This window comes from Oncorhynchus masou, chromosome 28, assembly GCF_036934945.1.
Source record: "Oncorhynchus masou masou isolate Uvic2021 chromosome 28, UVic_Omas_1.1, whole genome shotgun sequence".
NCBI lineage: Eukaryota > Metazoa > Chordata > Actinopteri > Salmoniformes > Salmonidae > Oncorhynchus > Oncorhynchus masou.
The window spans coordinates 31,375,949-31,398,459 of record NC_088239.1 but is presented as its reverse complement, the minus strand read 5'-3'; the positions used below and the strand labels follow the sequence as shown (position 1 = coordinate 31,398,459).

Below are 22,511 nucleotides of genomic sequence, written 5' to 3'. Positions count from 1 at the left end.
ACAAATGATAGTCCCACTAACTGCAAACAATATAGGATGTCGTATCGCTGCAGAATGCTGTGGTAAACATGCTGGTTAAGAGTTCCTTGAATTCTAAATAAATCCCTAACAGTGTTAACAGCAATGCAACCCCACATCATCACACATCCTACTCTATGCTTCATGTTGGGAACCACACATGCAGACTTATCAGACCAAAGGACAAATTTCCACCAGTCTAATGTCCATTGCTCATATTTCTTGGCCCAACCAAGTCTCTTCTTACTATTGGTGTCCTTTAGCAGTGGTTTCTTTGCAGCAGTTCGACCATGAAGGCTTGATTCACGCAGTCTACTCTGAACAGTTGATGTTGAAATGGGTCTGTTACTTGAACTCTGTGAAGCATTTATTTGGGCAGCAATTTCTATAAGGCTAATGTAGCCTTTTGCCTATGTCCCACCAGACTTCGCATTGGCTCCCCCTCCGGTCCAGCTCAGGCGTTCGGCATCGACGGCCTCCTGGCTGCTGCCGAACCTACTGCTGGCAAACGCCCTTGACTCATCAACCCTGGACGTGTCTCGTCATCATTACACACATCTGGTTCCAATCCCCACTCTATCACTGTGTATATACTCCCTCTGCCATTTGTCTTTGTCGGTAATTGTAAATGTTACTTGTTTTCCTGAAAGGAATATCACCTACTATTGACTGAGTACTTTATATCTGTCACTTTGGGTTCGCCCTGTGCCCTTTTGTTTATGAAGATATAAACTCAGCAATAATAGAAACGTCCTCTCACTGTCAACTGCGTAAATTTTCAGAAAACTTAACATGTTTAAATATTGGCATGAACATACAAGATTCAACAACTGAGACATAAACTGGACAAGGTCCACAAACATGTGACTAACAGAAATGGAAAATGTGTCCCTGAACAAAGGGGGTGGTCAAAATCAAAATTAAAAGTCAGTATCTGGTGTGGCCACCAGCTGCATTAAGTACTGCAGTGCATCTCCTCCTCATGGACTGCACCAGATTTGCCAGTTCTTGCTGTCAAATGTTACCCCACTCTTCCATCAAGGTACCTGCAAGTTCCCAGACATTTCTGGGGGGAATGGGCCTAGCCCTCACCCTCCCATCCAACAGGTCCCAGACGTGTTCAATGGGATTGCGATCCAGGCTCTTCGCTGGCCATGTCAGAACACTGACATTCCTGTCTAGCAGGAAATCACGCACAGAATGAGCAGTATGGCTGGTGGCATTGTCATGTCAGGATGAGCCTACAGGAAGGGTACCACATGAGGGAGGAGGATGTCTGCCCTGTAACGCACAGCATTGAGATTGCCTGCAATGACAACAAGCTCAGTCCGATGATGCTGTGACACACCCCAGAACATGACGAACCCTCCACCTCCAAATCAATCCCGCTCCAGATTACAGGCCTCGGTGTAACGCTCATTCCTTCGACCATAAACACGAATCCGACCATCACCCCTGGTGAAACAAAACCGTGACTCGTCAGTGAAGAGCACTTTTTGTCAATGCCACCTGGTCCAGCGACGATGGGTTTGTGCTCATAGGCCACGCTGTTGCTGGTGATGTCTGGTGAGGACCTGCCTTACAACAGGCCTACAAGCCCTCAGTCCAGACTCTCTCAACCTATTGCGGACAGTCAGAGCACTGATGGAGGGATTGTGGGTTCCTGGTGTAACTTGGGCAGTTGTTGTTGCCATCCTGTACCTGTCCCGCAGGTATGATGTTTGGATGTACCGATTCTGTGCACGTGTTGTTACACGTGGTCTGCAACTGCGAGGACAATCTGCTGTCCATCCTGTCTCCCTGTAGCGCTGTCTTAGGTGTCTCACAATACGGACATTGCAATTCATTGCCCTGGCCACATCTGCAGTCCTCATGCCTCATTGCAGCATACCTAAGGCACGTTCACGCAGATGAGCAGGGACCCTGGGCATCTTTCTTTTGGTGTTTTTCGAGTCAGTGGAAAGGCCTCTTTAGTGTCCTAAGTTTTCATAACTGTGACCTTAATTGCCTACCATCTGTAAGCTGTTAGTGTCTTAACGACCTTTCAATGTTCATTAATTGCTATGGTTCATTGAATAAGTGTTTAAACCCTTTACAATGAAGATCTGTGAAGTTATTTGGATTTTTAGGAATTGTATTTGAAAGATAGGGTCCTGAAAAAGGGACAATTCTTTTTTTGCTGGGTTTATTTTGAGCCAACAGCATTTGGATTTCATCTCACTTTGTTCTATGGTGCTTAAATAAGTTCAGTAGTTCTAAACCTGCGACTGCCTCCTGCCTCCTCCTCTCTAAACCAGTGACAGACCGACCGACCCAAGAATACAGGATGCAGCAGGATATCCCGCCATCTCCGCTGAAGGATCAAAGGTCCACCACCACGACTCATGCCTGGAGTGCCTCGGGACTGCCATGGATGAGGTGCTCCAGGCCTTACACCAACTGCAAGCTACACCACCACCTTCCCAGTTTCCCACAGTCATTCCAGCCACCCCATCACCATCTACATCACCCGGTCCAATCAGCAACATCCACCTGCCCCTCCCGGAGCGGTTTGACGAACCCTAGCTCATTGTAGGGGTTTCTCCTGCAGTGTGACCTCCACCTGGCCTGTCATGCCAGGGTAGCCTCCGAGACGGGCAAGGTGGCCTTGGTGATCTCGGTGCTGACAGGCCGGGCTCTGGAGTAGGCGTACGCCATCTGGGAGAGGAATGGACCAGAAGTGTAGTCCTATGAGCGCTTCACCCAACTCTACCACCCTACAGAGGGCCGAGAGGAGGTGAGCGTCTTCTGCGTCTATGCCAGGGGTCCAGGACAGCGTCGGAGTACTCTCTGTATTTCCGGAAGGTGGCTGCGTCAAATGGCTGGAACGACCAGGCCCTGTTGACGGTTTTCTGCAGCGGGCTACAGGCTGACGTCCAGACCGAGCTGGCCTGTCGTGATGAGAACCTCATGCTGGACCAGCTATTCGCCATGGCCATCAGCCTGGAAATCTCCTGCCTGCCTGTCATCCCAGGAATTCGGGTCTCTCCCAGGAACCTCTGCGATACTGAGCCTATGGAGGTAGGCACGACGCACCTTCCCCCTGAGGAACTTAAACGTCACCGTCAACAGGGTCTCTGCTCCTACTGTGGGGAGTCGGACCACCCCACACCTGTCCCAGGAGGAAAACCAAGCGAGGAAGCGAAAGGCAGAGGAGCGCTCCTGCACCTTCCCAGGTAGGCGTGGACGTGCCTTGCTCCTCTCTGTCCACCCAGCCTGTCCTCCTCCCTATCACCTTCCCTGACTATCCTGGCACCCACTGAGTCCTGCCCTAGTTCACTCAGGTGCTGCAGGCAACTTCCTAGACTGGTCAGTGGCCTTGTCCCCCTAGACAACCGTCCCCTAGGAACAGGACTGGTGCGCCAGACCACAATTCTCATTTCCCTCAGTTACTCACAACAACCATGAACGCATCAATTTCCTCATCTTAGACTCTCCTGCACACCCCGTAGTTGTAGGTTTCCCCTGGCTACAGTTGCATAGCCCCAGCATATTGTAGACAGAGAGGAGGTTGTTGGGTTGGTCGCAGGAGTATGAAGGGAGGCGTCTCTCGGTGTCAATCTGTGCCACCTCCATGGAAAGTCCGGAACAGGCCACCCACATACCTATCCTGGAGGAGTACCGGGACCTACAGGCAGCCTTTTCAAAGACTCGTGCCATGTGCCTGCCCCCACATCGCCCATGGGACTGCACCATCAACATACTGTCTGGTTCTACCCTCCCGCTGGGGCACATCTACCCTCTCTTGCATGCAGAGACCGAAGCCATGGAGACCTACATCCAGGAGGCGCTGGCCCAAGGATTCATCCGTCCGTCCACTTCTCTGGCCACCTCCAGCTTCTTTTTTGTGAAGGAGGGAGGTCTTCGCCCCTGTATCGATTACCAGACTCGGAATAAGGCTACTGTTAAATTCAGTTATCCCCTGCCTCTCATAGCACCGTGCATTTGTTTGATCACAGTGGGTAAGTACTTTACTAAATTGGATTTACACAGTCCCTACAACCTGGTGCGCATCAGAGAGGGGGCTGAATGGAATATCGCCTTCAGCACCGGGCACTACGAATACAGGGTAATGCCCTACGGCCTGACAAATGCAACCTCAGTTTTTCAATCATTCATTAATGAGGTGTTTAGAGACATGTTGGGTCACTGTGTAGTGGTGTGCACGGACAACATCTTGGTGTACTCCACTACGCACAAGCAACATGTCTCTCATGTCAGGTCCATTTTGAGAGGCTGATAGGGAATCAACTGTACGCCAAGGCGGAGAAGTGCCTTTTCTTTCAGCAGTCTGTCTCCTTCCTGGGCTATTGGATATCCACTGCTGGTGTTGGAGAGCAGGGTCAATGTAGTACGGTTGTGGCCTATTTCATCCAACATCAAGGCGGTGCAGCGCTTCCTTGGTTTTTCCAACTATTTCTGGCATTTCATTAGGGGTTTCAGCACAGTGGTGGCTCCTCTCACCTCCCTCCTGAAGGAAGGTCCTCAACAGCTGCGCTGGACTGGGAAGACCAACAAAGCATACTGTGCACTCAAGGAACGTTTTACTAACGCACCTGTTCTGGCTTCCCCTGACCCGTCTCTGCCCTTCATCGTGGAGGTGGACGCCTCTAGGGTTGGAGTAGGGGCTGTTCTCTCCCACTGGATAGCCGCCTAAACTCCATCCATGGGCCTTCTACTTATGGAAGCTGTCTCCCACGGAGCGGAATTACGACTTGGGGGTTCGTGAGTTGTGGACCGTCAAGAAGGCTCTGAAAGCATGGGGACACTGGCTGGAGGGTGCTAAACACCAATTCATTGTCTGGACGGACCACAGGAACTTGGAGGAGGCATCCCTTTGAGGGGCACACCACCATCCTTGTCATTGTGGACTGGTTTAACAAAGCCTGTCGTTTGATTCCACTGCCTGGTCTCCTTACGGCCCTGTAGACCGTGGAGGTTCTCTTCTCTCACGTCTTCCGGCACTACGGGATCCTGGAGGACATTGTGTCTGACCGTGCTCCTCAGTTCACCTCCCGTGTCTGGAAGGCCTTTCATTGAACAACTGGGGGTCGCTGTCAGCCTCACCTCCGAGTACCGTCCCCAATCAAATGGGCAGGTGGAAAGGGTAAATCAGGAACTGCGGAGGTACCTTTGTAGTTACTATCAGAACCGGCCTGGGGAGTGGGCTGCATTTCTGCCTTGGGCAGAATACCCACAAAACTCCCTTCATCACTCCTTCACTAACCTCACACCCTCTCATCCATCGTGTTCTTCGCAATCAGCTGGCACTGGCACCCTGGCACCAGAGTCAGATCGAGACTCCTGCTGTGGACAGTTGGTTCCGGCATGCCCAGGAGGAATGGAACACCATGCACACCCATCTCCAGTGCGTCGTCCTCCGACAGAAGGCGCAGGCCGATCGTCACCACAGCGTGGCCCCGGTTTTTCACAGGGTTTGGCTTTGTTTGAAGGATATGACCCTCCGCCTGCACTGCCAAAAGCTGAGTCCACGGTTTGTGGGGCTTTTCAATGAGGTGATGTACAGATTATAGCTCCCTGTCAATTACCGTATCTCACCCTCATTTCATGTATATCTCACCCTCATTTCACGTATATCTCCTCAGGCCGGTGGCAGCTGGTCCCTTGGCTAGTGCTGGACCCCACAACGCACCTCCCCCTCACTTGGATGTCAAGGGAGCGTCTTGTAGACTCACTGCGTCGTGGGGGGCTTCTCCAGTACATGGTTGACTGGGAGGCGTGCGGTCCTGAAGAGCTGTGCTGGGTTCCGGCGCGAATCGTTCTCTCATTCGGGACTTCCACAGCCGTCAAACCGCACAGCGTTGCCGGGGTGGTCCCCAAGGTTGGCGGCTCCCCCGCTGCTGGAGCATCGCCTCAGGGGAGGTACTGTCCCACCAGCCTTCGCTTTTGTTCCCCCTACGGTCCAGCTCAGGCGTTCGCCGTTGCCGGCCTTCTAGCTACTGGCAAACGCCCTTCACTCATCTACCCCGGAATTGTCTCATTATTATACACACCTGGTTCCAATCCCCACTCTCACTGTATATATACAGAATGTATATATACATAAATAATTAGCAAACCACTGGCACCCAGCTTGCGCTTAATGCATTACCCGTTGTCTTACCAAGGCAATGTATGGTTCATCTGAAAAATGTGGTCGGAGGCGCCATATTGAAAACGTAACACAATTTCAAAGTCTCCAGGGGCCACATTTAGCGCCATACCTCATTGCGGTGTGACTCTCAAATGTTGTAACAATGCAGAGGGCTCCTCATTGACATGATTTGTTCACCTTAGGTGGGGGCGGGAGGTCCTGTATAAACAAAAACTCACTTCCTTGACAAAGGCTCTGTACTGCTCTGCAGAGGCAATAACACCGTAAATGCTGCACAGCCAATGCAGACAGCAGATTGACCATGTAGCACCTGTAAGGGCTCAGACACACCAATATCGTTTGCAGGCCTATTTTAGTTAAATTCGTAAGTGGCTGAAATTACACTTTATATACACAAAAGTATGTGGACACCTCTTCAAATTAGTGGATTCGGCTATTTCAGCCACACCAGTTGCTGACAAGTGTATAACATCGAGCACACAGCCATGCAATCTCCATAGCCAAACACTGGCAGTAGAATGGCTTTACTGTAGAGCTCAGTGACTTTCCACATGGCACTGTCATTTTTATTTATTTAACCTTTATTTAAATAGGCAACTCAGTTAAGAACACATTCTTAATTACAATTACAGACAACCAAAAGGCAAATGGCCTCCTTCGGGGAAGGGAGCTGGGATAAAAATATAGGACAAAACACACATCACAACAAGAGAGACAACACAACACTACATAAAGATAGACCTAAGATGACAACATAGCAACACAGGATAACACAGCATGGTAGCAACACAACATGTCAACAACATGGTACAAACATTATTGGGCACAGACAACAACACAAAGGGCAAGAAGGTAAAGACAACAATACATCAAGCAAAGCAGCCACAACTGTCAGTAAGAGTATCCATGATTGAGTCTTTGAATGAAGAGATAAAACTGTCCAGTTTGAGTGTTTGTTGCAGCTCGTTCCAGTCGTTAGCTGAAGCGAACTGAAAAGAGGAGTGACCCAGGGATGTGTGTGCTTTGGGTGCCAGTGGTTTGCTAATTATTTATAGGCATCTCAGGCTATTTATATTTTTTTATTGATTCTAGGACAAGGTCTACCTGTATTTTTTGGGGGGGGGAATAATTTATTATTACGATGATGGGACAACTTGTGGCACATGGTGTTGCTTTTGTCACTAACAAGCGACCAATCGCGTGAGGGGCAACCTTCTAAAAAGGCATCACTATTATTGTTGATCACCTGATGTGGTAGGCGTAAAGTGAACCCTCGGTTATTCGCTTCCGTTGGCAGGGCCAGTGACCACCGGTAGGACACAGGCGGGCAAGAACCGGGAATAGCGCGACAACTTTCTTTTCTCATCTAACCCAATTGATTTTCGATAGTCTTGCAAAAACAAGGATTGCACTTGATTTTAAACAATGGCTTCACTGTCTATCCATTCAAGTGTGGATTATGCGAAAACCCTTCTCCCGGACTTTTGGGTGAGGTAAGGATAAACTACCCAGGTGTCATTTAATATTCCAGCATTACAGGTAGCCTATTTAGAGCTCCACGTACTAGCAGGGGAGAACCGGGACGAAAGTAACACTTGTTTTTTTTTTGTCTCCTGATTACCCTGATCGATAGAAGTAGCGACTCCATATTTTGTGAAAAACGGCTTAGTCTATGTGTCCTCTACATCAGCAACTCATTTTCTAGGGTAAATTAAATATGCATTGAACAGACCTATGCGAAATTACTTCTAACTGCCGGCGGGCGAGAATAACAGCATTGTTACAGAAGTAAAAGCTGTCGAAGTGCATGCTGTTCTATATCAATATCGGTCTTAAGTCCGGTTTGTAATGCTCGTTATTTCATACACTTAAAGTATCAGCCATAATTTCATGTTTCAATTGGTATGATTTTGCTATAGGTTTGACATAATTTTCATCTCACTTTAATGGGAATCTAGTAGGATTTGTTTTTCACAATTTTCAATGCAGTGACTTACATTTTTTTTGTACTTGCGTTGCTCAAAACCACTTAACTTGGGGTAACATGGTCAGACTGGGCTGTTCTATTTTGGGGGGGTTGCAGGCAGTTCATCCTCCTATAGGAATGTGCTGATTTCAGTGCGTAATTTTAGCTTCTGTGTTATCTGAAATGTTTTACTTTCGTCCCAGCTCTCCCCTATATCCTACTGCATTTAAGCCACCAAACATTTGAAAATACTATTTTGAATCATCTAAAGACGCACCTGTGAAGCGTAGCCTACATAACTAGGATTTGCCAATGAGTTATGTCCCCGTGCGAGAGAGACCAGCCTTCTTCCAGACAGCATAATGCATTTTTTAATAGACACTACTGAACTGCAACTACCGTTTAAGAACAAAACCGAACTCAACATTGTTTTGAGTGAACTGGTTTGCAACAGAATCGGCGTAATGAATATACCCCTGTTGAACGCGCAACAGGGTCATGACTAATTGGCAAATCCTAATTATATAGCCTACGCTTCACAGGTGCGTCTTTAGATCATGCAGAATGGTATTTTCAAAGTTGAAAGTTCAGATGTGTTATGTAGAGCAAACATGCCTATCCGACATGTAGAACAAGGAATCATGTCCACCCTAGTCATGGCATTTCCACAGCTGTGTGGCCCTGCTCCAAATTAGTAAGACTTTTTTTAAATGGCCATTTTGAAACTCTTAAACTCAAACATCTGAACTTGAATAAAATGATGGTAATATAGGCTGAAAGCAAAGTATGTCAAGTAGTGTTAATTCTTCTGTGATTTCACTTATGCCTGTGGATGTGCCCTTTGTCATACATTTCCACAGAGGTCTACCTCCCCTCTCCCTTCATTGGCAGTGTAATGATGTTACAATATGATAGGACTGAAGTTTTTTTTTTTATTAACGGATATTGTCAATAGTTGTGTGATTAGGCATGAAACTCAATTCTTGATTAGCTAACACTGGGAGAACAACCTGGTCAGACTTAACAACTCTAAAGCCTTGTTCACACTGGCAGTTTGAAGTGACAAAAAAAATCTTTCTTTGCATGTTTGAATCTGTTCTTTTTCCTACTTTCTGAACATCCAAAAAGCACACTGAATTGGATATTACAAGCTGCATTTCAAACCACCTTTTGTAGGTGCTTTGAAATCAGATACAAATCTGGTTGCTGGCCATATGATTTATTTGCCCACAAGTGGTTTTTAGACATATTTGGCATATCTTGCTTGCTAGCGACTATGTGGAAGCTCTTTGGGGGGACCATCCTCAGGGAATTTCATACATTTAAATTGTATAATGTTTAAAGTTATGCTTTTTAGATAAAACTATACTAAATATAATCACTTCACCAAATAACTGATTAAAACACTATTTTGCAAAGGTCTATAGTAGCTTCAACAGTCCTCAGTAGGGTAGCACCATGGTGTAGCTGGAGGACAGCTAGCTGCTGTCCTCCTCTGGGTACATTGACTTCAATACAAAACCTAGAAGGCTCATGGTTCTCACCACTTTCAATAGACTTGCACAGTAATTATGACAACTTCCAGAGGATGTCCTCTAACCTAGCAGAGCTCTTGCAGCATGAACTGACATGTTGTCCCTCCATTCGAAGGATCAGAGAATGAATCTAGTACTGAAAGCATAAGCTACAGCTAGCTAGCACTGCAGTGCATAATGTGGTGAGTAGTTGACTCAAAGATAAATACATTTGTTAAACTGTTTAACAAATTTATTTCTGAAATGAAGGAGAAACAAGTTTTTTTTAATTTTATTTGTATTTCTATTTCACTTACTTAGCAAATGCAGCTAGCAAATTTAGCTTACTGAAACAACATGCTCAAGCAATGATTGCGATCTTAGCTAGTTGGCTATGACTTTCCAAGTTAAATTGGTAATACCAAACTCTTTGTCACTGTGCCTGCCGGTGTAACAGCTACTGACTGTACACTGTTACTGCACGTGTCATCAGGGGTGTCTTAATTCCACTGACTCTGTGAAAACGTTTCTCAAATGGAAAAAAACAGGGATAAACATAACTGAATTTGGCCAATAGAAACTCATTTGCAACTGTTGAACTAATGATTACGCCCTACATCAGCTAGCTGCTGGCAAGAGTGTGCAAGGCGCTGTTGAATGTCACTGTCTGTCCATGTGTCACTCAAATTTCTCTTGACCTGTGCACCTACTTTGTAAGCTTTCATTCATAGGGTTGGTTGTAGAAACCTCATGATGGGTATAGGGGAAAGTTTGAGTGTCTTGTAGCCTAACTATCGCTGTTACATTGAACTGGATGAATGTAATACAAATGAGTCATCCAATATGCTGTAATAGAATTAAGGCCATGCTCATGAGAGAAATGATCCTCCCTCATCTTAAACGCCACTGGTTGACATTTTGACAAGAACATATAATAGGATAACTAACTTGTTAATTGTTTACAAACAAATTAGTGAATGTGCTAGAAACTGATAAACCTGACTAGCTAGTTGACTGCTGTGGCTAGCCAAAAAGGACTTGTATTGAAAGTTGGATCATTTTATCTTATTAAAAAAAAAAAAATTAAAGCCTCGAGGATAAGTTAGTTTTTCTTACACTATAATTGTGAACATTCAAAGCAACTGGGAAATGTCCATGGCAGCCATTGTCACCTTAGTTTGCTACATAACTTCTTTGGTGGTGCTCCTGCTTCCTATCACTAATCAGCCTACACTGCACACACACCTGTCCATGCTATTTCTCATAATAATGACATGTCAGCAAATGATTGTTCTCTGAATGCGCGCACACACTTTGGTCACTTGTAACTTGCTGTTTGGACGGTCATTATTCCAAAACAGACTTGATAAACTAGGCCTGCAGTGTGAACGAGGCTTAAATAAATTAGAAGTTAACTAGTTCATATAAATATGATTTTTCTTTAAAGTTCAATTTCAGTTCTGCACAACTGTCAATTTGTTGACCAGCAATGAGGCTAAGTTGAGTTGCAATGTGACTTGAGTCCACACCTCTGATATTTAGACTTAGGGTTGCCACCCGTTAGTTAAAATACAGCACAGTTCTGTATTTTACTGAAAGAATAAATGTTTTTGAAATGATAGTTTACGGATTTGACCATATTAATGACCAAAGGCTCACATGTGTTTTTATTATAATTAAGTCTATGATTTGATAGAGCAGTCTGACTGAGTGGTGGTAGGCAGCAGCAGGCTCATAAGCATTCATTCAAACAGCACTTTCCTGCGTTTGCCACCAGCTCTTCACTGTGCTTCAAGTATTGCACTGTTTATGACTTCAGCCTAATCTTGGGAGTTGATAGGCTTGGCAATACTATAGTGCCTATAAGAACATCCAATAGTCAAAGGTGTAGGAAATACAAATGGTGGAGAGAAATAGTCCTATAACTACAACTGAAAACTTCTTAACTGGGAATATTATAATAAGACTCATGTTAAAAGGAACCACCAGCTTTCATATTTTCTGAGCAAGGAACTCAAATGTTAGTTTTCTTACATGAGACACTTTTTTTTTTGCTTCTCCAACAGTGTTTTTGCATTATTTAAACCAAATTGAACATGTTTCATTATTTGAGACTAAATTGATTATGTATTATAAGTGTTCATTCAGTATTGTGTTAAATATATATATATATATTAATCGGTATTGGCTTCTTTGTGGTCCTCCTATAATCGGTATCGGCGTTGAAAAATCATAAATCTGTCGACCTCTAATACTTATTCTGCTAAAACCTGATGATCCTAATGCAACATTTGAGATGCTGTCTCCTCGCTGTGGAGATGTGGTAAAACAAGAAGGTAGACAGTGTCTCTGTAAGAAGTCCAGCAGGTAGTATCGCTCCACACTAAGAAGCGAGGCACAAAACGCTCAGTTTTAACTGAAGACTTTACCTGTCCTGAACACACATTGTGCTCTACTGAACACGACCTTGAACTAAGCTAGTTTTCCTTTTTTTTGTCATTTTTGCTTCTATACTGACAGGTCAGTGTCAACTATCCAAACAACAATCTCACGCCGGATCCTTCCCCCACCCCAGCCCCGTCCCTTCAGGCTCTGTACCCAGAGCCGAAGGCAGAGGAAAGGGTTAATGGCCGCCTCCCTGGATGACCTCCTAGACCAGGTAAATGCATACTCCTGGGCTACGTTCAGCAGGACAACGTTGTGGAGCGTTCAGATACAAATATATTTCGCAGAACAAACATGCCTCTGACAAGTGAAATAAGAAATAACTTAGCTAAGTGATTATCTTAAGATGAATGCACCAACAGGAAGTCACCCTGGATAGGAGTGTGTGCTAAAGTGTCTAACTAAAATACAAATTACATCCAGAGCTGAATACATTCATATCTACAACGTTTGCATACTGTTTGTGCTGCTACGGTATTTACAATGGTTGTCATTCAACATGTCAGTCTTTAAAGTATTCAGAGAGCCATTTCATGGGGACAGAAAATCAGTCTCCAACACTTACATCAACCCCACCAAATAATTGGTAAGATTTTTTTTTAAAGTAATGTCTAATTAGAGGAATGTGAGGTGGAACTTCCTGCTAATGAGACGTCATGAAGGACAGGTTACATGACCTTGTGAAGTTAATATACACAAAATTGCAAGCACTGCTACTAGACAGGCAACTCTGTAACCAAATGTTAAACAAAATATGACCATTTCAACACATTTAATACACTCCTGGTTTACTGACCCTGTTAAGGTGACGCTGCTTGTTGCAATTGTTGAGTAACTTCACCCGAGAGACTTGGGGTCCGGAGTGCAGTGGAGTGAAATGTTCAGGGAAATCATATGCAAGACATTTCAATCGGCAGAATGTTTTGCCCTCCTGAACGCAACCCAGTCATCTTGTGCAAATGACCTACAGTATGTGATTCACAAATGGATATATAAACTCAACAAAAAAAGAAACGTCCTCTGTCAACTGCTTTTATTTTAAGCAAACTTAACGTGTAAATATTTGTATGACCATAAGATTCAGCAACTGAGACATAAACTGAACAAGTTCCACAGACATGATTCCCTGCAATAACGACAAGCTCAGTCCAATGATGCTGTGACGCACCGCCCCAGACCATGACGGACCCTCCACCTCCAAATCGATCCCGCTCCAGAGTACAGGCCTCGGTGTAACGCAGATTCCTCCGACGATAAATGCGACTCCGACAATCGCCCCTGGTGAGACAAAACTGTGACTCTTCAGTGGAGAGTACTTTTTGCCAATCCTATCTGGTCCAGCGACGGTGGGTTTGTGCCCATGGGCGATGTGGTTGCCGGTGATGTCTGGTCAGGACCTGCCTTACAACAGGCCTACAAGCCCTCTTAGCTTATTGCGCACAGTCTGAGCACTGATGGAGGGATTGTGCGATCCTGGTGTAACTCAGGCAGCTGTTGCCATCTTGTACCTGTCCCGCAGATGTGATGTTCGGATGTACCGATCCTGTGCATGTGGTCTGCCACAGCGAGGAAGATCCGCTGTCTGTCCTGTAGCGCTGTATAAAGCATCTCACAGTACGGACATTGCAATTTATTGCCCTGGCCACATCTGCGGTCCTCATTTCTCCTTGCCTAAGGCACGTTCACGCAGATGAGCAGGGACCTTGGGCATCTTTCTTTTGTGTTTTTCAGTGTCGGTAGGAAGGCATTTTTAGTATCGTAAGTTTTCATAACTGTGACTTTAATATCCTACCGTCTGTAAGCTGTTAGTGTTTTAACGACTTCCACAGGTGCATGTTCATTAATTGTTTATGGTTTGTTTCCCATGCTTGTTCAGTGTTTAAACCCTTTACAATGAAGATCTGTGAGGTTGTTATTATAATTTTTTTTACGCCTTCTCTTTTGAAAGATGGGGTGCTGAAAAAGGGACATTTCTTTTTTTTCTTTTTTTTTGTATGGTTGATCTTCCAAGGATGGTCACCTGGCATGTCATCTGTAAAAGCGAAGTTCAACACAAACACAATGTTAAAATTGTTGATTGAACAAAATCGTTGTTGCCTACTTTTATATATATATTTTTAATGAAAAATACAACTATTTGAAAATCTCATAGTGTGTTATGACACCGGTCCTACCCAGACAGCAAGTGCCTTCCTGTTGACATGCCAGTTCCTCATCCTGGTGCTAGAGGAAGATGGGACAGTGGTGGACTCTGAGGCCTTCTTCCAGTCACTGCCAGCCAATACTCCAGTCATGGTCCTGCAGAAGGGAGAGATGTGGACTCGGGTACGTATACATACATACATACATACAGTTGAAGTCAAGTTTACATACACCTTAGTCAAATGCATTAACTCAGTTTTCACAATTCCTGACATTTGATCCAAGTAAAAATTCCTGTCTTAGGTCAGTTAGGATCTCCACTTTTATTTTAAGAATGTGAAATGCCAGAGTAATAGTACAGTGATTTATTTAGGCTTTTCCCCACAACATGCTGCCACCCCTGTGATTCAAATTTGGGATGGTGTGGTGTTCTTTGGCTTGCAAGCCTCCCTTTTTCCTCCAAACATAACGATGGTCGTTATGGCCAAACGGTTCTATTTTTGTTTCATCAGACCGGAGAACATTTCTCAAAAGTACAATATTTGTCCCCATGTGCAGTTGCAAACGATAGTCTGGCTTTTGTATGTCGGTTTTTGAGCAGTGGCTTCTTCCTTGCTGAGCGGCTTTTCAGGTTGTCGATATAGGACCCGTTTTACTGTGGATATAGATACTTTTGTACCTGTTTACTCCAGCATCTTCACAAGATCCTTTGCTGTTGTTCTGGGATTGATCTGCACTTTTCTCAAAGTACATTAATCTCTAGGAGACAGAACGCGTCTCTTTCCTGAGCGGTGTGACGGCTGTGTGGTCCCATTGTGTTTATACTTGCATACTATTGTTTGTACAGATGAACGTGGTACCGTCAGGCGTTTGGAAATTGCTCCTAAAGGTGAACCAGACTTGTGGAGGTCTACAACTTTTTTTCTGAGGTCTTTGCTGATTTATTTTAGATTTTCCTATGATGTCAAGCAAAGAGGCACTGAGTTTGAAGGTAGGCCTCAAAAAACATCCACAGGTACACCTCAAATGATGTCAATTAGCCTATCAGAAGCTTCTAAAGCATGACATTTTCTGGAATTGAAGCTGTTTTAAAGGCACAGCCAATTCAGTTTATGTAAACTTCTGACCCACTGGAATTGTGATTACAGTGAATTATAATTTAAATACTGTCTGTAAACAATTGTTGGAAAAATTACTTGTTATGCAAAGTAGATTTGCCAAAACTATAGTTTGTCAACAAGAAATGTGCGGAGTGGTTAAAAAACGAGTTTTAATGACTCCAACCTAAGTGTATGTAAACTTCCCACCTACAACTGTATATGCATACAGTCAGGTCCATAACTATTTGGACAGTGACACAATTTGCATAATTTGTCTGTATGCCAGAGCAATGGATTTGAAAAGAAACAATCAAGATGTTCTTTAAGTGACTCATCTTTAGTTTAAGGGTTTTGTCAATTACTGTATTAACCATGTAGGAATTACAACTATGTATACAACTATACATAGCCCCTGAAATTTAGGGGCTCAAAATGAATTGGACAAACTAACAATCATACATTTTAAATTGAGTTTTAATACTTGGCTAAATCATTTGCCATCAATGACTACCTGAACTCTGGAACCCATAGACATCACCAGATGCTGGGTTTCTTCCCCAGTGATGCTATGCCAGGCCTTTATTGCAGCTGTCTTCAGTTCCTGTTTGTTCTTGGGGCGATTTGCCTTCTGCAAGTGAAATTGATGCTCAATTGGATTCACGTCAGGTAATTGACTTGTCCATTGCAGAACATTGCACTTCTTTGCCTTAAAGTTTTGGGTTGCTTTCGCAGTATGCTTCGGGTCATTGTCCAGCTGCACTGTGACGAGCCATCCAATGAGTTGTGACGCATTCTCTGAATCTGAGCAGATAATATAGCCATGAACACTTCAGAATTCACCCTGCTGCTTTTGTCAACAGTCACATCAATAAATACAAGGGAACCAGCTCCATTGGCAGCCATACATGCCCACGCCATAACACTGCCTCCACCATGCTTCACAGATAAGGTGGTAAGCGTCGGATCATGAGCAGTTCTGTATTTATTCTGGTGAAGTCTTCTCTGTTGACTTTGACACAGATAGGCCTACGTCCTTGAGGATGTTCTTGATCTGGCCAACTGTTGTGATGGGGTTTTTCTTCACCAGGGAAACCATTTGTCATCCACCACAGTTGTTTTCTGTGGTCTTCTGAGCCGTTTGGTTTTCCTGAGCTCACCAGTGTGTTTTAACTTTTTAAGAATGTACCAAATAGTTGATTTGGCCACACCTAATGTTTTTGCTATTTCTGATTGGTTTGATTTTAATTTATTTTTTTGCCTAATGATGGTTTGCTTCACTGACAGTGACTGCTCTTTGGCCTTCATATTGAGGGTTGTCAGCAACAGATTCCAAATGCCACACTTGAAATCAACTCTAGACCTTTTATCTGCTCATTTGTAACTTAACTAATGAGGGAATAACACACACCTGGCCATGGAACAGCTGAGTAGCCAATTGTCCAATTACTTTTGGTCTGTTAAAAAGGCTATAATTCCTACACTGTTCACCTGATTTGGATGTAAATACCCTCAAATTAAACCTGAAAGTCATATTCATTATTTAATCTCAACTCCAATATGCTGTTGTTGATGGCTAAAATAACAATGTCCAAATATTTATTGACCTGACTGTACATGCACACAGAAGTTAACTTTAGTGCGAGGCATACTGTTGCCTTGGGAAAGCATTTGAAGATCACTATCTGCTGCAAGTTCATATCAAATGAGGGCTGGCCGTGTCGTACTTCTCTGTTGTAGGACTGACTTTAACAATTTTGGGATGTCACGTTTCCCAATTGTGTAGACTTGCTGTATTATCACACACCACAAGGGGCCACACTTTCACATCAAACCAGGCATCTCCAAGTAGCTGTCTGGAACCAGAGTTCCCTGGTTTGATGTGAAAGTGTGGCCCTCTTGTTTTTAGAAATGTTTACAAATGTAAAGCTGAAATGTCTTGATTTTAATAATAAGTATTCAACCCTTTTTTGTTATGGCAAGCCTAAAGTTCAGGAGTGAATGTGCCTAATAAGTTGCATGGACTCAGTGTGCAATAAAGTTGTTTAACATGTACTCCACACAATTATCTGTAAGGTCCCTCAGTTGAGCAGTCAATCTCAAGCACAGATTCAACCACAAAGACCAGGAAGGTTTTTCCAATGGTTCACAAAGGTGCAGCTATTGGTAGATGAAGAGAGGGGGGAAATAATTTGAAAAATGATATTGAATATCCGTTTGAGCATGGTGCAGTTGTTAATTACACTTTGGATGGTGCATCAATACACAGTCACTACAAAGATACAGGCGTTCTTCCAAACGCAGTTGCTGGATTTCACCATGAGGCCAATGGTGACTTTAAAACAGTTGCAGAGTTTAATGGCTGTAATAGGAGAAAACTGAGGATGGATCAATAACATTGTAGTTAATCCACAATACTAACCTAATTGAGTGAAAAGGAAGCCTGTACAGAATAAAATATTCCAGAACATGCATGCTGTTTGCTACATTTTTTGCAGTATTATTTTAGTGCAAACAAATTAACTTTTTGTCCTGAATACAAAGGTGTTTTGTTTGGGGCAAATACAATCACCGAGTTCCACTTTTTTTTTTCTAGCATGGTGGTGGCTGCATCATGTTATGGGTATGCTTGTCGTCGACAAGACTAGGTCCGAAATAGAGCTAAGTACAGTCAAAATCCTAGAGAAACTTGGATCTGTCTGCTTTCCAACAGACACTGGGAGACAAATTCACTGTTCAGCAAGACAATTACCTAAAACGCAAGGCTAAATATACACTGAACAAAAAATATAAACGCAACGTGAAGTGTTGGTCACAAGTTTCATGAGCTGAAATAAAAGATTCTGGAAATGTAAAATTCTCTACCCTAAGCTGACTCCAATGTTTTAGAACTTCAGTATCTTCAACCGGCCTCGCAACTGCAGAACGTGTGTGTGTGAACGAGTGGTTTGCTGATGTCAACGTTGTGAACACGTTGTAACCCATGGTGGGTTTATGGTATGGGTGGAGTTAGTTTTGACTTAAATGGTCTTAAATCTGTGGCAATAATTGAAAATGGCTGTCTAGAAATGATCAACCAGCTTGCCCGAGCTTGAGGAATTTCTAAAAGAATAATTGGCAAATATTGTACAATCCAGGTGTGCAAAGCTCTGAGACTTACCCAGAAAGACTCACAGCTGTAATCTCTGGCTAAAGTGATCTCTTAACTCTGGGGGTTGAATAATTATCTAATTTTTATTTTTGGATCTTTCAGTATATTTTGTGTGATTGTTGAGACAAAATTACACCATCTTAATCCCACTTTGTAAAATAACCAATTTTGGAAAAAGTCGGTGTGAATACTTTCTGAATTCACTGTCTAAATCATGCCTTGATTAGAGGGAAGAATGAACCAGAAGTGTAACTCAGCTAGCTTGCCAGATTTTAATAGTCCTGTCTTAGACTGACCTTTGTCCATTCTTGTACAGGTCCTCCCAAGTTCCAGCCAGCCCAAGAGAAATGGAATCGGTAAATTGAGTTTTGACCTGTACAAGTTGAACCCCAAGGACTTCATCGGGTGTCTAACCATCAAAGCGACTCTTTATGAAATCTACACACTGTCGTACGACGTTCAATGCACCAGGGCCAAGGGTATCTTGAAGTGAGTGCACTACTACCACACCATCTCTCAAGGGGACATCATGGGGGGGGGTTTAAATGTCAGGTGAAGTAGACTTGATTTACAGTACCAGTCAAAAGTTTGGACATCTACTCATTCAAGGATTTTTCTTTAAACTCAACCAGCTGCACCTGGAATGCTTTTCCAACAGTCTTGAAGGAGATCCCACATGCTGAGCACTTGTTAGCTCCTTTTCCTTAACTCTGCGGTCCATCTCATCCCAACCATCTCAATTGGGTTGAGGTCGGGTGATTGCGGAGGCTAGATCATCTGTCATCTCTCTGCGTATTTGAGCTGTCCTTGCCACAATATGGACTTGGTCTTTTACCAAATAGGACTATATTCTGTACACCACCCCTACCTTGTCACAACCCAACTGATTGGATCAAACGCAAGAAAGAAAAGAAATTCCACAAATTAACTGTCTGGAATTAACACGCACACCTGTTTATTGAAATGCATTCCAGGTGACTACCTCATGAAGTTGGTTGAGAAAATGTCAGTGTGCAAAGCTGTCATCAAGGCAAAGAATGGCTACTTTGAAGAATCTGAAATATAAAATTGTTTTGATATAACACTTTTAGTTACTACATGATTCCATACGTGTTTCATAGTTTTGATGTCTTCACTATTGTTCTACAATGTAGAAAATGGCAAAAAATAAAATAAACCTTGAATGAGTAGGTTTCAAATCTTTTGACTGGAACTGTACATTTTTATAGGCACTAGTCAAAATGTAAAATATTTTAGCAGAGAAATATTCAGTCGGCAGGTCATTGTGTCCTCGTGTTTTTGTTCATTCCTTCCCACTGGGCACAGACGTCAGTTAAACATCTAGTTCTGATTTACATTTAATGGCGTTGGCAACTAATGTGAAACCAACAAGAAATTGAACCATGTCATTGGACTAAAGTAAAAAATATTTAAATTCCTTTGCCAGTTTTCCATGTTGATTCAACGTCATCAGATGGGACAATTGTTGGTGTTTAAATTACATAGAAACAATGTTTATTTTACCAGTTTGTGTCCAGTGGGTTGGCTGCAAGGATATCTGAAGATTCCAGTTGTTTTTTTAACATGAACAAGTTGGGGCTTACAAATGGGTCTTCACTGAACAAGTTCTGAGATAACAACAGAATATGTGCTTTGACTGTTTTTAGGAAGTTTTCAGCTCTGCCTTTTCGCATTCTCTTTAGAGCTCTTCTGCGTTGTCTGACGTCTGTGGCGAGAGTGGCGGGGCAGCTGCTTCTGTGTGGTTCCTCGTACATACTGCAGTACATTGGGGACGATGACTACTAGGACGTGACCAAAGTTCCAAAGCCCCGTTTGAGCTCTTTAAAATTAACCAGGTGAAAAGTGTCCAGGGCCTCCTGAATGCCATTTGTCTCACTAAGTAACTGGGAAAATTCCTTCGTGAGATGCGTGTAGACCTTGTTACCGGCTGGTTTCGTTGAGCCATTGCAAATGTATGTAAAACAATGTTGATACACATCAAATAAAAGCACTGCCCTGCTGGAGGAGGACAAATACAATATGCACATTTTTACTATGGGCAACACATACCAACTTGCATGCATCTCTAGTTGGGATGATGTGATTTTGTTGATTTTTAAAGTCTCTAAAAAAAACAAATCTGGTTGGCTTCTGTAGCAAAATATCAATGTTCTTAAACTATCCCTTAATCTGGATGGCTCCATTTGTGTCGTATGTTTTTAAAGAGAAATGCATGCCTGAAAAAGTCGCTTGAATTGACGTGGTGACTGAGTGATTCCATTCCCCATCAGAATAGCAATCTACTAGCGTGAATCTCAAGTATTTCCTCTCCATGCATCTTCTCAAATTGCATTGGAGGAGATCACCTCAGATCTTGTCCTCCAATGAGTTTTGAAGTTGTGAGGAATCAGGCAAAGACTTTCTGGCCCAACGCTAGGTAGCCTAGGTTTGAATAGTTGACTCTGAAAAATCGGTTATTGTGCCCTTGAGCAAGGCCCTAATTGTGCCTGTAAGTCACTCTGGATAAGAGCATCTGCTAAATGACTAAAATGGGGTTTACTCCAGGACCAATTGAAAGCCCAACTGTCTGGGACTGTGCATTTTCTAAGTACAAAAACATTCAATTTGGAACTACTCAAACTAAAATGTCACTGAATATTTGTCCTGTCAAATCTATAAATAAAGGTTTTTGTAAAAAGTCTCATCTGCCTTGATGCAAGCTATTAGTTTGTCAATGATTGTATATTTTCTGTGGGTGATGTCAAATACATGAACATTGGGGCCCCTACGCTTCAGTCAGAGCCTAGCTGCAGTCATTTTGCAGACTGCCATGATTTCCTTTGTCGGCCATAAGCTATTTAAATCCATTTGAGCTGTGTGCTAGTGATGGGTGGTCAGAAATGGGACAGTGCATTCACTAATTCTGCTGGGTAACCACTGACTTTTACATATCCTTCACCCGAGTAATACACACATTCTGTGAACAGGCATTTAGAATCTTTGAGTGCAATCAGACTACTCGTGGACACTTCCCAATACATGACTAATCAATCCTGTTTGTTCTACATGGTACAATTCTATCTGTATATTGTTGCACCCTCCTGAACCAAGGGCCTTAGTTCCTAAATGGGCAGTCCAAAGTTAGCAGTGTGAAAGCCACACTTCTGATTTCCTCAATTGGGTAATTTGATCCTTTTAGTCTTGACACTTGCAGTAATGTCATCAATTCCCCTGACTGCTGACCATGAATAAAGGGTAGTAGGCTACATTCTGGGTTGTGTTCATAAGGGAACCCCATACCAAATTGGCATAAAATGGACAGACTACAAATACCTGTCCAAGACTAGCTTGTTGAGTTCTATGAATACAACCCATCTAGTCCCCCTGTTTCAGTCTGGTGTGTGTGACTCCCCACCTGGATTTAGTGTTACAGTATGTTGCAAAATTTGAAAATGTGTTTTTGTTTTATAACATTTGGATAAGTTTATTCAGATCTATAAAAATGTGTATCATTCACTGCATTTGAGGAACAGTGGGAATGTAACTCTGCTTTGAAAGTTGATAAACCTGTAAACTCATTGAGAAAATGGCCTTTTGAATCTTTTGGTATCTCGAGAAGAGCTCTGTCTACACCCATTATGGCATTGTTCACACCCTCTTAAGCTTTAGCCCCACCATCTCATTTCGCTCTCTGCGTGTTCAGAGCGCACACTTTGTGTGATTTTAACTCTGGATAACAAACAGCCTACCAGCTCTGCTGGCAATTTCATTATGCTTTTTTGTTGACGTTTACTGACACAGGCCATATTCACCGGGTGTTGTACACTTCAGCTTAAGACCAGGAGCTAGCTAGGTAAACAGTGTAAGATCACACATGTAATGTTAGCTAACGAGCTGGCCAGCTAAAGTTAGGTAAACAACAATGAACATAATGACCTGATTTGGCACTACTACCCTGCATGAATCTGCTGGGAGCATACCAACCAGGTTCAATGTTAGCTTGCTAGGCTCTAACTAACTAGCA

General features: G+C 43.3%; 1 protein-coding gene across 1 annotated transcript; it reads left to right on the top strand.

Moving 5' to 3' along the window:
* The first annotated feature begins 7,472 nt into the window (after positions 1-7,472).
* On the top strand, positions 7,473-21,143 carry cidea (cell death inducing DFFA like effector a). Its single transcript, XM_064943735.1, has 5 exons — positions 7,473-7,665; positions 12,173-12,311; positions 14,276-14,422; positions 18,804-18,976; positions 20,191-21,143. The coding sequence occupies exons 1-5, from the start codon at positions 7,598-7,600 to the stop codon at positions 20,291-20,293; spliced, it is 630 nt and encodes a 209-aa protein (XP_064799807.1). The 5' UTR covers positions 7,473-7,597; the 3' UTR covers positions 20,294-21,143.
* Positions 21,144-22,511: the final 1,368 nt, after the last annotated feature.

Bases quoted from the DNA above. Each gene is read 5' to 3' on its own strand.
- cidea (XM_064943735.1), top strand. From the start codon at position 7,598: ATGGCTTCACTGTCTATCCATTCAAGTGTGGATTATGCGAAAACCCTT. The intron at 7,666-12,172 runs GTAAGGATAAAC...CTATACTGACAG, and splicing joins CTCCCGGACTTTTGGGTGAG to GTCAGTGTCAACTATCCAAA. The intron at 14,423-18,803 runs GTACGTATACAT...ATTCTTGTACAG, and splicing joins AGGGAGAGATGTGGACTCGG to GTCCTCCCAAGTTCCAGCCA.